Raw genomic sequence first — 12,588 nt, forward strand, 5'->3', positions numbered from 1 at the left:
CTGAGGGACAAGTGGCAAGATCAGAAAGTGAAGGAGGGCTGGCTCAGACCGGATGTAAAGACAGCAGGCAAGAGAGCAATAGATGAACACATGAAGGGGATGGACAGACGCTTCTCATCGGGAGAATCAGGCTGATGAAATGAGTGGGAAAAGCTGCGTTGCAACAAAAGAAATGCAAACGGGAGCAAAGTTAGAGAAAACCCATTCTCCCGGGGTCCTCCAGTGCAACTTAACACACGCTAGACTCTTGAAAGGAAATCCCGCAATAATTTACCAATGTGCATTTAAAAACCCAAGTTCAGGCATGCAATTTGATAGGCTCCTCTAGTATCAGAGATGGGAAGACCTGATAGGTAATGTGTCCCAAGCTGCCCACCATCCAGAGTTTATCATTCCCACAGTTCCTATAGTATACCATTTAGAGGCCACCAGACTGACCTCCAACAACTACCTTCAGTGACTGCTATTCTTGGGAGACAAGGTCTTTACTTAGTGTGGGCCAAATTTCTTGAAGTCCTCTTTTTTTTTTTTTTTTTTTTGGTTTTTCGAGACAGGGTTTCTCTGTGTAGCTTTGCGCCTTTTCCTGGAACTCACTTGGTAGCCCAGGCTGGCCTCGAACTCACAGAGATCCGCCTGGCTCTGCCTCCCGAGTGCTGGGATTAAAGGCGTGCACCACCACCGCCCGGCGAAGTCCTCTTTTTATGGGATGTAACTTGACATAATTATAATTTCACTAATTTATAGACTCAGTCATTCAATAATATACATTCTTTGGTGTTCAGTGGCGGGAAGCCTGCCTTCCACGTCCAATGCCCAGGTTGAATCCCTAGTGCCGCAAACAAAATTTTGGAGCTCTTTTTTGTGATGCACCCCAGGTGATGGGCTCTGTCAAGAGGCAGCTCAATATATCTTTCCCAGCTGTGAAACCCATTGATGATGAATGCACACTTAGACTTTTCTATGAGAAGCACATGGCTTCAAAAGTTGCTGCCAATGTTCTGGGTTGAGAGCGGAGGAATATGTGGACTGATAAGATTTTCCCATGAAGCATGGTGTTTTGACTGGCAGCAGAGTTGGCCTACTGTTGAGTCAGGGGCATCCTTGCTATAGACCAAGAAAAACTGAAGCGAGGAAGCAGAAGTCTGTTTGGGGTGCATAGTGGGTGCTAATTGGAGTGTTCTCAACTTGGTTATTGTAAAAAAGACAAAAAGAAGAGAGGGATATTCCTGGATGACAGATACTACTGTGTTTCAGCCGTTGGAGGCCAAAAAGAGCTAGCCGGACTCTTAAAGCTTTCCAGTTTCTCTAAAGAAGACAATGTTCACCAATATGTTGTCAGAAAGCCATTAAACAGAGAAGAGAAGTCCAGGATCAGAGCACCCAAGACTCAGTATCTTGTTACTCCACATGTCCTGAGTCACAAATGCTGACAGTGATCTAAGGAAATAATGCATCAAGAAAGCTGAGGAGAAGTCGGGTGGGCGGTGGTGGCATATGCCTTTAATCCCAGCACTTGGGAGTCAGAGGCAGGAGGATCTCTGTGAGTTTGAGGCCAACCTGATCTACAGAGTGAGTTCCAGGACAAACAAGGCTGTTACACAGAGAAACCCTATCTCAAAAAAAAAAAAAAAGAAAAGAAAAAGAAAAGAAAGAAAGGACGGAAGGGAGAAAACTAAGGAGGAGATTGCCAAGAGGCCTAGGCTGTCCTCTCTGTTCTATTAGGTTCGATGTAACTAGATTTATGTTTAGGTCTTTGATCCACTTGGACTTGAGTTTTGTGCAGGGCGATAGATATGAAACTGTTTGCAATCTTCTTCATGTCAACATCCAGTTATGCCAGCACCATTTGTTGAAGATACTTTCTTTTTTTTCCCATTGTACAGTTTTGGCTTCTTTGTCAAAAATCAGGTGTTTGTAGATATGTGGATTAATGTCACTGTCTTCGATTTGATTCCATTGATCCACGTGTCTGTTTTATGCCAATACCAAGCTGTTTTTATTACTACAGCTCTAGAGTAGAGACTAAAGTCAGGGATGGTGATGCCTCTGGAGGTTCCTTTATGGTACAGGATTGTTTTGGCTATCCTGGGTTTTTTGTTCTATATGAAGTTGAGTATTGTTCTTTTGAGGTCTGTGAAGAAGTGTGTTGGGATTTTGATGGGTATTGCATTGAATCTGTAGATTGCTTTTGGTAAGATTGCCATTTGTTGATCGTACCTATCCACGAGCATGGGGGAGCTTTCCACTTTCTGATATCTTCTTCAATTTCTTTCTTCAAAGACTTACAGTTCTTGTCACACAGGTCTTTCACTTGTTTGGTTAGAGTTACCCCAAGATATTTTATGTTATTTGTAACTATTGTAAAGGGTGATATTACCTTGATTTCTTTCTCAGCTCATTTATAATTTGTATATAGGAGGGCTAACTGATTTTTTGGGGGGGGGGTAATCTTGTATCCTGCTACATTAATGAAGGTGTTTATCAGCAATAGGAGTTCCCTAGTAGAATTTTTGGGGTCATTTTTTGTATACTACCATAATATCTGCAAATAGCAAAAGTTTGACTTCTCCCTTTCCAATTTGTATCCCTTTGATCTCCTTTCATTGTCTTACAGCTCTAGCTAGAACTTTGAGTACTATATTGAATAGGTATGGAGAGAGTGGACAGCCTTGTCTTGTTCCTGATTTTAGTGGAATCGATTTGAGATCCGCTCCAATTTTATTTGATGTTGGCTGTGGGCTTGCTGTATATTGCTTTTATTATGTTTAGGAATGTTCCTTGTATCCGTGATCTCTCCAAGAGCTTTATAATCATGAAGGGGTGTTGTATTTTATCAAAGGCTTTTTCAGCATCTAATGAGATGATCACATGTTTTTTTTTTCTTTTACTTTGTTTATATGGTGTATTACATTGACAGATTTTCATATGTTGAACCACCACTGCATCTCTGGGGTGAAGCCTACTTGATTGTGGTGGATGATTTTTGTGATGTGTTCTTGGATTCGATTTGCCAGTATTTTATTGAGTATTTTCGCATCAATGTTCATGAGGGAGACTGGCCTGTAAGTCTCTTTCTTTGCGGCATCTTTGTATGGTTTGGGTATCAGGGTAACTGTAGCATCATAAAAAGAATTTGGCAATGTTCCTTCTGTTTCTATTGTGTGGAACAATTTGAGGAGTATTGGTATTAGTTCTTTGAAATTCTGGTATAATTCTGTGCTGAAACCATCTTGCCTTGGGCATTTTTTGTTTGGGAGACTTTTAATAACTGCTTCTATTTCCTTAGGGTTTATAGGTCTATTTAAATAGTTTATCTGGTTTTGATTTAATTTTGGTATGTGGTACCTATCGAGAAAATTGTCCCTTTCTTTTAGATTTTCCAATTTTGTAGAGTACAGGTTTTTGAAATATGACCTAATGATTCTCTGGATTTCCTCAGTGTCGGATGTTGCATCCTCCTTTTCCTTTCTGATTTTGTTTTTGAATATTCTCTCTCTACCTTTTGGTTAGTTTCGATAAGAGTTTGTCTATCTTGTTGATTTTCTCAAAGAACCAACTCTTTGTTTCATTGATTCTTTGTATTGTTCTCTTTGTTTCTATTTTATTGACTTCAGCCCTGACTTTGATTATTTTCTTGTCTACACCTCCTGGGTGAGTTTGCTTCTTTTTGTTCTAGAGCTTTCAGGTGTGCTGTTAAGTCACTAGTGTGAAATTTCTCCACATTCTTTTTTTTTTGTTTTTTTTTTTTTGTTTTTTTTTTTTTTGGTTTTTCGAGACAGGGTTTCTCTGTGTAGCTTTGCGCCTCTCCTGGAACTCACTTGGTAGCCCAGGCTGGCCTCGAACTCACAGAGATCCGCCTGCCTCTACCTCCCGAGTGCTGGGATTAAAGGCGTGCGCCACCACCGCCCGGCCCTCTCCACATTCTTTATGTAGGCGCTTGGTGCTATGAACTTTCCTCTTAGCATTGCTTTCATAGTGTCCCATAAGTTTGGGTATGTTGTGCATTCATTTTCATTGAATTCTTGGAAGTGTTTGGGTTTTGGTTTTTGTTGTTGTTGTTGTTGTTGTTGTTTGTTTTTGTTTTCAAGACAGGATTTCTCTGTGTAGCTTTGCGCCTTTCCTGGAACTCACTCTGTAGCCCAGGCTGGCCTCAAACTCACAGAAATCCACCTGCCTCTGCCTCTCGAGTGCTGGGATTAAAGTCATGCGCCACCACCGCCAGTCTTTAATTTCTTTATTTCTTTCTTGACCCAGTGGTGATTCATTTGAGTGTTGTTCAGTTTCCATGCATTTGTAGGCCTTCTGCAATTTGTGTTGTTGTTGGATTCTAACTTTAAGCCATGGTGATATGATAAGATTTAGAGGGTTATTTCAATTTTTTTTGTATCCATTGAGATTTGCTTTGTGACCAAGTATGTGGTCAATTTTAGAGAAGGTTCCATGAGGTGCTGAGAAGAAGGTATATCCTTTTGTGTTTGGGTGGAATGTTTTATAGATGTCTGTCAAATCCATTTGAGTCATAACATCTGTTAGTTCCCTTATTTCTCTGTTAAGTTGCTGTCTGGGAGACCTGTCCATTGCTGAGAGTGGGGTATTGAAGTCTCCCACTATTAGTGTGTGGACTTAGATGTGTGATTCAAGCTTTAGTAATGTTTCTTTTACAAATCTGGATGCCCTTATATTTGGGGCATAAATGTTCAGAATTGAGACTCATCTTGATGGATTTTTTTTCCTGTGATGAACTTCTCCATCTCTTTTGATTGATTTTAGTTTGAAGTCTATTTTGTTAGAGATTAGTGTAGCTACACCTGCTTCTTTCTTAGGTTCATTTGATTGGAAAATCTTTTCTCAACCCTTTACTCTGAGATAATGCTTGTCTTTGAAGTGAAGATGTGTTTCTTGTATGCAGCAGAAGGATGGATCCTGCTTTCATATCCATTCTGTGTCTTTTTATAGGCGAATTGAGATCATTGATATAAAGGGATATTAATGACCAGTGATTGTTAATTCCTGTTATTTTTTGGTTTTGTTGGTGATGGTGGTATTGTGTGTGTTTCCCTTCTTTGGGATTTGCTGGTGTGAGATTATCTATGCCTGTGTTTTTGTGGGTGCAGCAAACTTTCTTGGGTTGGAGTTTTCTTTCTAGTACTTTCTGTAGGGCTGGATTTGTTGATAGGTATTATTTAAATCTAGTTCTGTCTTAGAATATTTTGTTTTCTATGTCTATGGGATTGAAAGTTTTGTTGCATATAGTAGTCTGGGCTGGCATTTGTGGTCTCTTTGTGCCTTCAAAATATATGTCCAGGACCTTCTGACTTCAGAGTCTTCATTGAAAAGTTGGGTGTAATTCTGATACGTCTGCCTTTATATGTTACTTGGCAGTTCTTAATATTCTTTCTTTATTCTATATGTTTGGTGTCTTTAATTATTATGTAGCAAAGGGACTTTGTTTTTTGGTCCAGTCTATTTGGTGTTCTGCAAGCTTCGTGTATCTTCACAGGCATGTCTTTCTTTAAGTTGGGAAAGTTTTCTTCTATGATTTTGTTGAATATATTTTCTGTGCCTTTGAGCTGGAATTCTTCTCCTCCTTCTATCCCTATTATTCTTAGGTTTGGTCTTTTCATGGTTTCCCAGATTTCCTGTTTGTTTTGTGTTAAGAATTCATTTCTTTGACCAATGAATCTATTTTTCTCTATCATATCTTCAATGCCTGAAATTCTCTCTTCCATCTCTTGTATTCTGTTGGCTATGCTTACATCTGTACTTGTTGTTTACCCAGATTTTCCATTTTCAGCAATCCCTCTGTTTGTGTTTTCTTTGCCTCTATTTCAATTTTCAAGTCTTGAACTGTTTCCTTCACCAGTTTGATTGTTTTTCCTTAGCTCTCTTTAAGGGATTTATTGATTTCTTCCAATTTTTGTTTGTCTTTTCCTCTATTTCTTTAATTTTTCATTTCCTCTTTAAGGGCCTCTGTAATCTTCATAAAGCTATTTTTAAGGTCATTTTCTTCTTCATCTGCATTGGGATGTTCAGGTCTTGCTGTTGTAGAATTACTAGGTTCTGGTGGTGCCATATTGCTCTTTACATTGTTGAACGTATTCTTACACTGCTGTTTATTCATCTGGGTTTGGGATAACTGTAGGTGCAGGTTTTGCTTCTTGTTATGTCTTTGTTGGATTGGTCTTTTGTTCTTCTATTGTCTGTTTTCTTTATTGTCTTTTGCCCTGAATATCCAAGGGTTCTGGTGATTGGCTGGTTGTCAGGTCGAGCAGAGTTGTCTCAGTTGAGTTTTGTGGGGGTTTGGGTGCCTAGATCCAGTATATCAATGAGTTCTTCTGGCTGGTGTGAGCTTTACTTGAGCCCATAGGGTCTGTTCTTCCACCTGGTGTGGGTTATGCCTGTGCTGATGTGGTCTGTTCTTCCAACTAGTATAGATTTTTGCCTGTGTTTGTTCTTCCAACTGGTGTGGGTGGGGTTTGTGCCTATAGGATCTGCTGATGTTGCTGGAGAGGGCTGTTCACAGGGCGGCTGCTCTTCTTCCTTGGGTGCAGGTGGTGCTTGTGCCTGGAGCGGCTGCTGACTTTGCCAGGGATGGTTGGTCAGGGGGAGGATGATGGCCTCAGTGGGCTTGGGTGGTAACATGGGTCTTGCAGGTTACAGGGTCCAGTGGGTGGCAACATTGGTGGCACAGCCTGCCTACAGAACTCTTACCTGCTGGCTGGTTGCTGGAGTTGAGATGGGAGGGGCAGGTCACAAGATGTGTTCTAGGCCCTAGGACTGGGGCAGTTCAGCTGGGAGACCACTCACTCACTTCTTCCTCCAAATGGTGGTGCTTGTGTCTCTAGGGGCTGCTGATTTTGTGGGGGGATAGTTGGCCAGGGGGAGGATGATGGATTTGGTGGGTTTGGCTGGTGGAGGGGGTCTTGTAGGTTACAGAGTCCAGTGAGTGTTGGGGGTGGTAGCTGCCTACCCGGAGGACTCTTACCTGCTATCCTACAGCTCTGTCTCCCTCTCTCATTCTTGATGTTTTCCTTCTAACTCTGTCTTTATTCTTGATGTTTCCCTTGTAGTTCCTTCTCCCTCTCTCATTCTTGATATTTTCCTTCTAACTCTCTCATTCCTGATGTTTCCCTTCTGCCTCACTTTAACTCTCTCGTTCTTGGTAGTTTCTTACTAGCCCATTTTAACTCTCTCTCTATTCCTTCCCTTACATCTTATATACCTTCTTTTAGGTAAAATAAAAATTACAATGTGGTTACATTTTGGTTTTCAAATGAATGATTACAATGAATACAGGTAGAAACATGTTTTCCATCTCCCTTACATGATTAAACATTTTATGTATTACAGGTGAAAAACAAATTATCCCAAGAACCCACATACACTCATACCCAAGCAACTTCTATAGATTAACTGTGTGGGCAAACATAATATTTTTCTCAGTCAGATCTTTTACTGGCTGGCTGCAGTTTTGCTCTTACAAAGAAAGGACCAATTACTTTATGACTTCTCTTGAAAGGTAATCTTATAAGGAATCTTAAAGGGATTACAAACCTAAACTTTTATACATGAAAAAAAATCAGTCAGTTCTACTTTAAATCTTTGGGGTGCATAGCCACTCACCAGCAGTTTTTTTATATTAGGAGATTAAGGGCAAAAATGGGTACAAGGAATTAATCATCACCTTTGGTCATCAACCCATCCTAGCAAGAAAAGTGTGTCAGCTAGTAATAATTGGGCTGCTTTGTTTTTGTTCCCTGACCTTAAAGAGTTCCACATTCAGCTATGTGCCTTTCTAAAACTTTAGACTATCTTCTTGGATATTTCACCTGAAACCTATTTGATAAAAACTTCTTAGTCTAATTTTAAGTTATTTTCAAAGCTTTGTTTCAACTGTGATGCACTCCAAAACCTGTGACCACATCTCCCAACATTAATGTTATAAGAATTTAAGCTAGCTGGGTTAACTGGGACTCAATTGTTTTTCTTAATTATTAACCTAAGCCACAGTCTATGTGACCCCTCAATAGAAACTCATGTGTTGTAGCAGTGTGACACTTCCTTGTTTATATTTCTAATCATCCAAACTCTATCTAAACTAACATTATCATCATCATTTAGACAGCACAGCTTAGGAAGAAATAATCTTCATAAAAATCCACAGGTAAAAATGCCCAATAGAATGGGATGTTTCCATGAGATAAACACACAACATTACAGGCAGTGGGGATCTCCCCACATCCATTCATACCATGCCAGATACCAGAGAAAGATGGCAACGGCAAACATCTAAAGGCACAGCAGAAGCAAAAGACATTCTGGGGTCTGTGGTCTCGGGGCCTTGCCTATCCAAGATTGACCCATCAGAGAGTTTCCTCCGGGTGGGCTGACACTAGAACTTCAGTTGCCCCCTGCTGCTCCTCTGACGCAGCCACCAGCACCAGTCAAAAATAAGTCTTCAAGAATAACAAATACAGAATCAGACCTCAAGAAACAGTTTTATCCCCTATTATGCACTTGTGCTCCCATCAAGTTTCTCTGGAGGATAAGGGACTGTGCTCGTCAAATCTGTTCTGTTTTTCCACTTGATGGCCCTTGAGCTCCTTATCCAGACCCAGGGTCCCTGACTTCCACTCACTGCCTGTGTGATATAGAGGACCTTTGGCTTCCCTTCACAGAAGCATGCCCCTGGATGTGGGACACCTGGAAACAAACCTAAAACTCAGTGACTTCATTTGCTTACCATACGTATATTATCACCCATGGCAACAACATTCCTTCACTGCCCTGTGTCTTTCTCACTAAAATTCTTCCTCCAGTCCTAGGACTTGGAGGTTCCCTTCTCTAAGTTACTAATGTGATGCTATAGCCTCCTTTACTATTAATTGTTTAGAATGTCCTTTTAAAAAAATTTAGGAGAGGGCATGCTGGGATTACAGGCATGCTCATCACATTTGCCTGTCTCCTTGTTCTTCTGTGGTCATTCTTCTGTTCAACTACATTCTACATTTCTCCACAGACACTGCCCACAACACATTTTTCTCATGTTATTTTTTTAACTCTTGCAATGAACTTGACAAAGGCTAATATTTGTCCACATGGTACAAGTAAAAAAAAAAGATATATTTATTTTATTTTATGTGTATGTGTGTTTGCATAAATGTATGTGTGCTATATGCATGCAGTGCTTGTGGAGTCCAGAATAGCATCAGATCACCTGAACCTGGAGTTGCAGATAGTTATGAGCAATCACGTAGGTCCTCTGTTGTAGGGCCCTGGTCCCCTCCCATTTTGAGTAAAGCCGTTGCCTGCTTGCCGAACTTGACCAGATGTCCTCCCTATGCTAATTCCTTGCCGGTATCCACCCTCCTGAACACTTAAGGGAAGTTCCTTGTTTGTGTATCCTGCATATTGGGCCTTAACAGCTTAGATGCAAGAATGTAAACATCAATAGCGAACTTCTGCCCTCTGGGGTTCTCCCATTGTGCTGTAAGCCTGTATTTAAGGTTTCCTCCCTCTTTCAATAAACGGCATTCGGCATTCTGCATTCTGCTGAGGCGAATGACCGGCTGTCCTTGTCTCTGTGTTTTAATCCGCAGCCCCTCGCTCGGACATGGTGAACGTGTATCGGTAACGCGGGCGTTGCCGTTACACTCTGTTAAGAGCAGCCAGTGCTCTTATAATTAGAAACTTAAGGAAAGTCCTGCAATTCCCTGAAGCCACTCACAGCGTTGGGGACCAGAGCATTATTTCAGTTTGAGAACTCGGACTCTGGATCTTGGAATTTTGCAGCACACATTCAGTTACAAGTTCTTCAAGTCCCAGACATGGTGCTGAGCACCCAGGGAGCTATCAATAAACATTTGTGTTCTGCTTTACTTTGTGATCAAAGCGGAAAAGAAAATGGTGAGGGTATGGGGATCTTTTCACAAACCAACCAATACAGCTGTGGCCCTTTATGGTAGGGTCTCACTGGGCAGCCCTGGCTGACCCAAAGCTTCCTATGTGGACCAGTCTGGCCCAAAACAAATGCTGGGATTATAAATGTGTGCCACCACATCCAGCAGAAGCTGCTTCAAATATCAATCTAGTTGAGACATTTATCTCCCTTGAGAGTCAGATAAACCTAGGCCTCATGGAAGGATAGGGCAGATTCATGACACCCCAGGCTCACCACCATATTTCACAGTCCTTGGAGGTAGATAGAGACGCCATCTCTTGTAGCTATCACCCTTAGCACAAAAGAGACACTAGAAGTGAAATGGGCCTCATTTGCCTCTGGTCCATGCAGCCACTCTTTGTCTTGGTCTCAACTAATAGGAAGCAACTGTGTGTATTGAAAAGGAAGCTGAGAACTCTTCTGGTGTCATCAGCATCTTCAAGGGCAAATCACTGTCAAGAAAGCTTAGTTCGTATAAGGACCTCTGACTTGGAAATGCAATCCTTCCTTTTGACAGACATACAATGTTCCGATACACACCCCATCCCCGTCCCCACTGTCTGTCATGTCTTTCCACCAAAAGCAGGTCCTGTTGATTCTCTACTTACTTGGTCTACAAAGGCATTTGGCAGGGATATGAATGGAGCTGGGTATGTTGCAAAAATGAACGCTGTTGCGTTTTCTCCCACGATGAGCAATTGTCCATCAGCAAAGGCCATGAGTCCATCTATGGAAGACAGAGCTCAGGGACATTAGTGTTTTCTGGAAAGGGTTAAGAAGAGGCTGTTCTAGTTGGCTTTAATTAAACTGTGGCATAGCCTAGGGTAACCTGAGAAGGGACTCTCAACTAGGAGATTGCCCTGATTAGGTTGGCCTGTGGTATGTATATGAGGGGTTGTCTTGCTTCTTAACTGATGAAGATGGGCCCCACCCAAGGTGGGTGGAGCCACTCTTCAAGGAGGTGGTTCTAGGCTGTATAAGAAAGCTGTGTATGCCCGAGCTTGTAAGCCAGCACCATCCCTCCACGTTGTCTGCTTCAAGCTCCTGTTTGAGCTCCTGCTTTGACTTCCTTCCATGATAGACCATGACCTGGAAGCTGAAATAAACCCTCTCCTCTTTTAAATTACTTTTGGTCAGAGCATTTTTTATCACAGCCACAGAAGTCAAGACAGGCCGGGCGGTGGTGGCGCACGCCTTTAATCCCAGCACTTGGGAGGCAGAGGCAGGCAGATCTCTGTGAGTTCGAGGCCAGTCTGGTCTCAAAGTGAGTTCCAGGAAAGGCGCAAAGCTACACAGAGAAACCCTGTCTCGAAAAACCAAAAAAAAAAAAAAAAAAAAAAAAAAAGTCAAGACAGAACAGCTCTAAACTTGGACCCAATTCTTAGTCAGTGAAGTCTTTGGGACCAACCTTCTTTGGGGGTGTGGGTGGAATTCTTGGAATTTTCAAGATGGATCTAAAATTAAAGCATGACTTTAACTAAGTGGAAGTCATAGCTCCTAGAATGCTCTCTAGTGTCCCTAAAATTTTACTTCAGAACTTGAAGGTGTACCTGGATAATGAAGATACTGTGGATGACCTGGAGAGCCCTCAGAGCTGGGAAGCTGACTGCCACCGATACCGGCAACACCTACCCTACGCTTTGCTGCTGGAATCCTGAGTTTCTGGTTGGACCTCGAATCTCTCTTAGACATTTAATTCTCAGAGAGAGACTGTGGGGAGAGGCCGCTTTGTATAACATGTTTCCCTAGGATTTAAATGATCCATGTCTTCAGTTTGCCACCCAGAATGCTCTGAGACTCATCTTGGGTTGTATGCAAAGAACTATTTTAGCAGCTGGTGCCACAGAATCTATGATTCCTTAGCCTTAAGGACTTTGGGAGTCCCTTGTTTTCCAGAGAAGAAAACTGGGCCCTACAATGTCTGATGACTTATTTACTTATTTATTATTTCTTCTGAGACAAGGTTTCAAGTCACCCAGACTGGCCTTGAATTTGCTTCGTAGCTGAGAATGACTGAATTCCCAATCATCCATCCTTCCTCACGGGTGCTAGGATTATGGGAGTGTGCTACCATGCTTCATTCCCAGGCAATTTATTTAAATCACAGAACTAAGACTGTCACAGTCTTAGCTCAGCCCTAGGTCTGTGATCACCAGGACCACATTTTCCTGCAGACGACTCCTGAGCAGATACCCTGGCTGTTCTCTAGAAGGGACAGAGACCCAGCCTGTTCCTCAGCTGTGCTTCTTCCTTAACGGCATGTTCTCAGATTCCTACTCTCAGTATTTCCTGGGCCACAGCTTTCGTGATCAGGCATGATCTCTTTTGTAGTCAAGTCAGAGAAAGCAGGAGAGAGCCCATTGGCATTTCGCCTGTTCATATTGTAGTGCGGGGTGGACCCGAAATTAGGCTCTCAAAAGTTGTACCCTCCCATTTTAAGATTCGTATCTTGGGGTCTAGAGAGGTGGCTCATCAGTTAAGAACTCTAGCTGCTCTTCCAGAGAGGACCCGAGTTTGAGTCCCAGAACCCACACGGTGTCTCACTGTGCTCTACAACTCCAGTTCCAGAGAATCTGATACCTTCTTCTGGCCTCTGTGATAATCAGACACACAGGTGGTGCCCAGACATGTGTACAGACAAAAACAAA

The 12,588-nt window shown here is 42.0% G+C and overlaps 1 protein-coding gene across 1 annotated transcript in view; it reads right to left on the reverse strand.

Moving 5' to 3' along the window:
• The window catches only part of Aqp9 (aquaporin 9), a 48,060-nt gene that overhangs the window by 6,432 nt on the left and 29,040 nt on the right, over positions 1-12,588 (reverse strand). The window contains exon 4 of the mRNA XM_052729297.1: positions 10,549-10,667. Coding sequence (XP_052585257.1) covers positions 10,549-10,667 — 119 coding nt within the window. The remainder of the gene's footprint in view (positions 1-10,548; positions 10,668-12,588) is intronic.

This window comes from Peromyscus californicus, unplaced genomic scaffold (genome assembly GCF_007827085.1).
Source record: "Peromyscus californicus insignis strain IS unplaced genomic scaffold, ASM782708v3 Scaffold_11__1_contigs__length_118956290, whole genome shotgun sequence".
Lineage (NCBI taxonomy): Eukaryota > Metazoa > Chordata > Mammalia > Rodentia > Cricetidae > Peromyscus > Peromyscus californicus.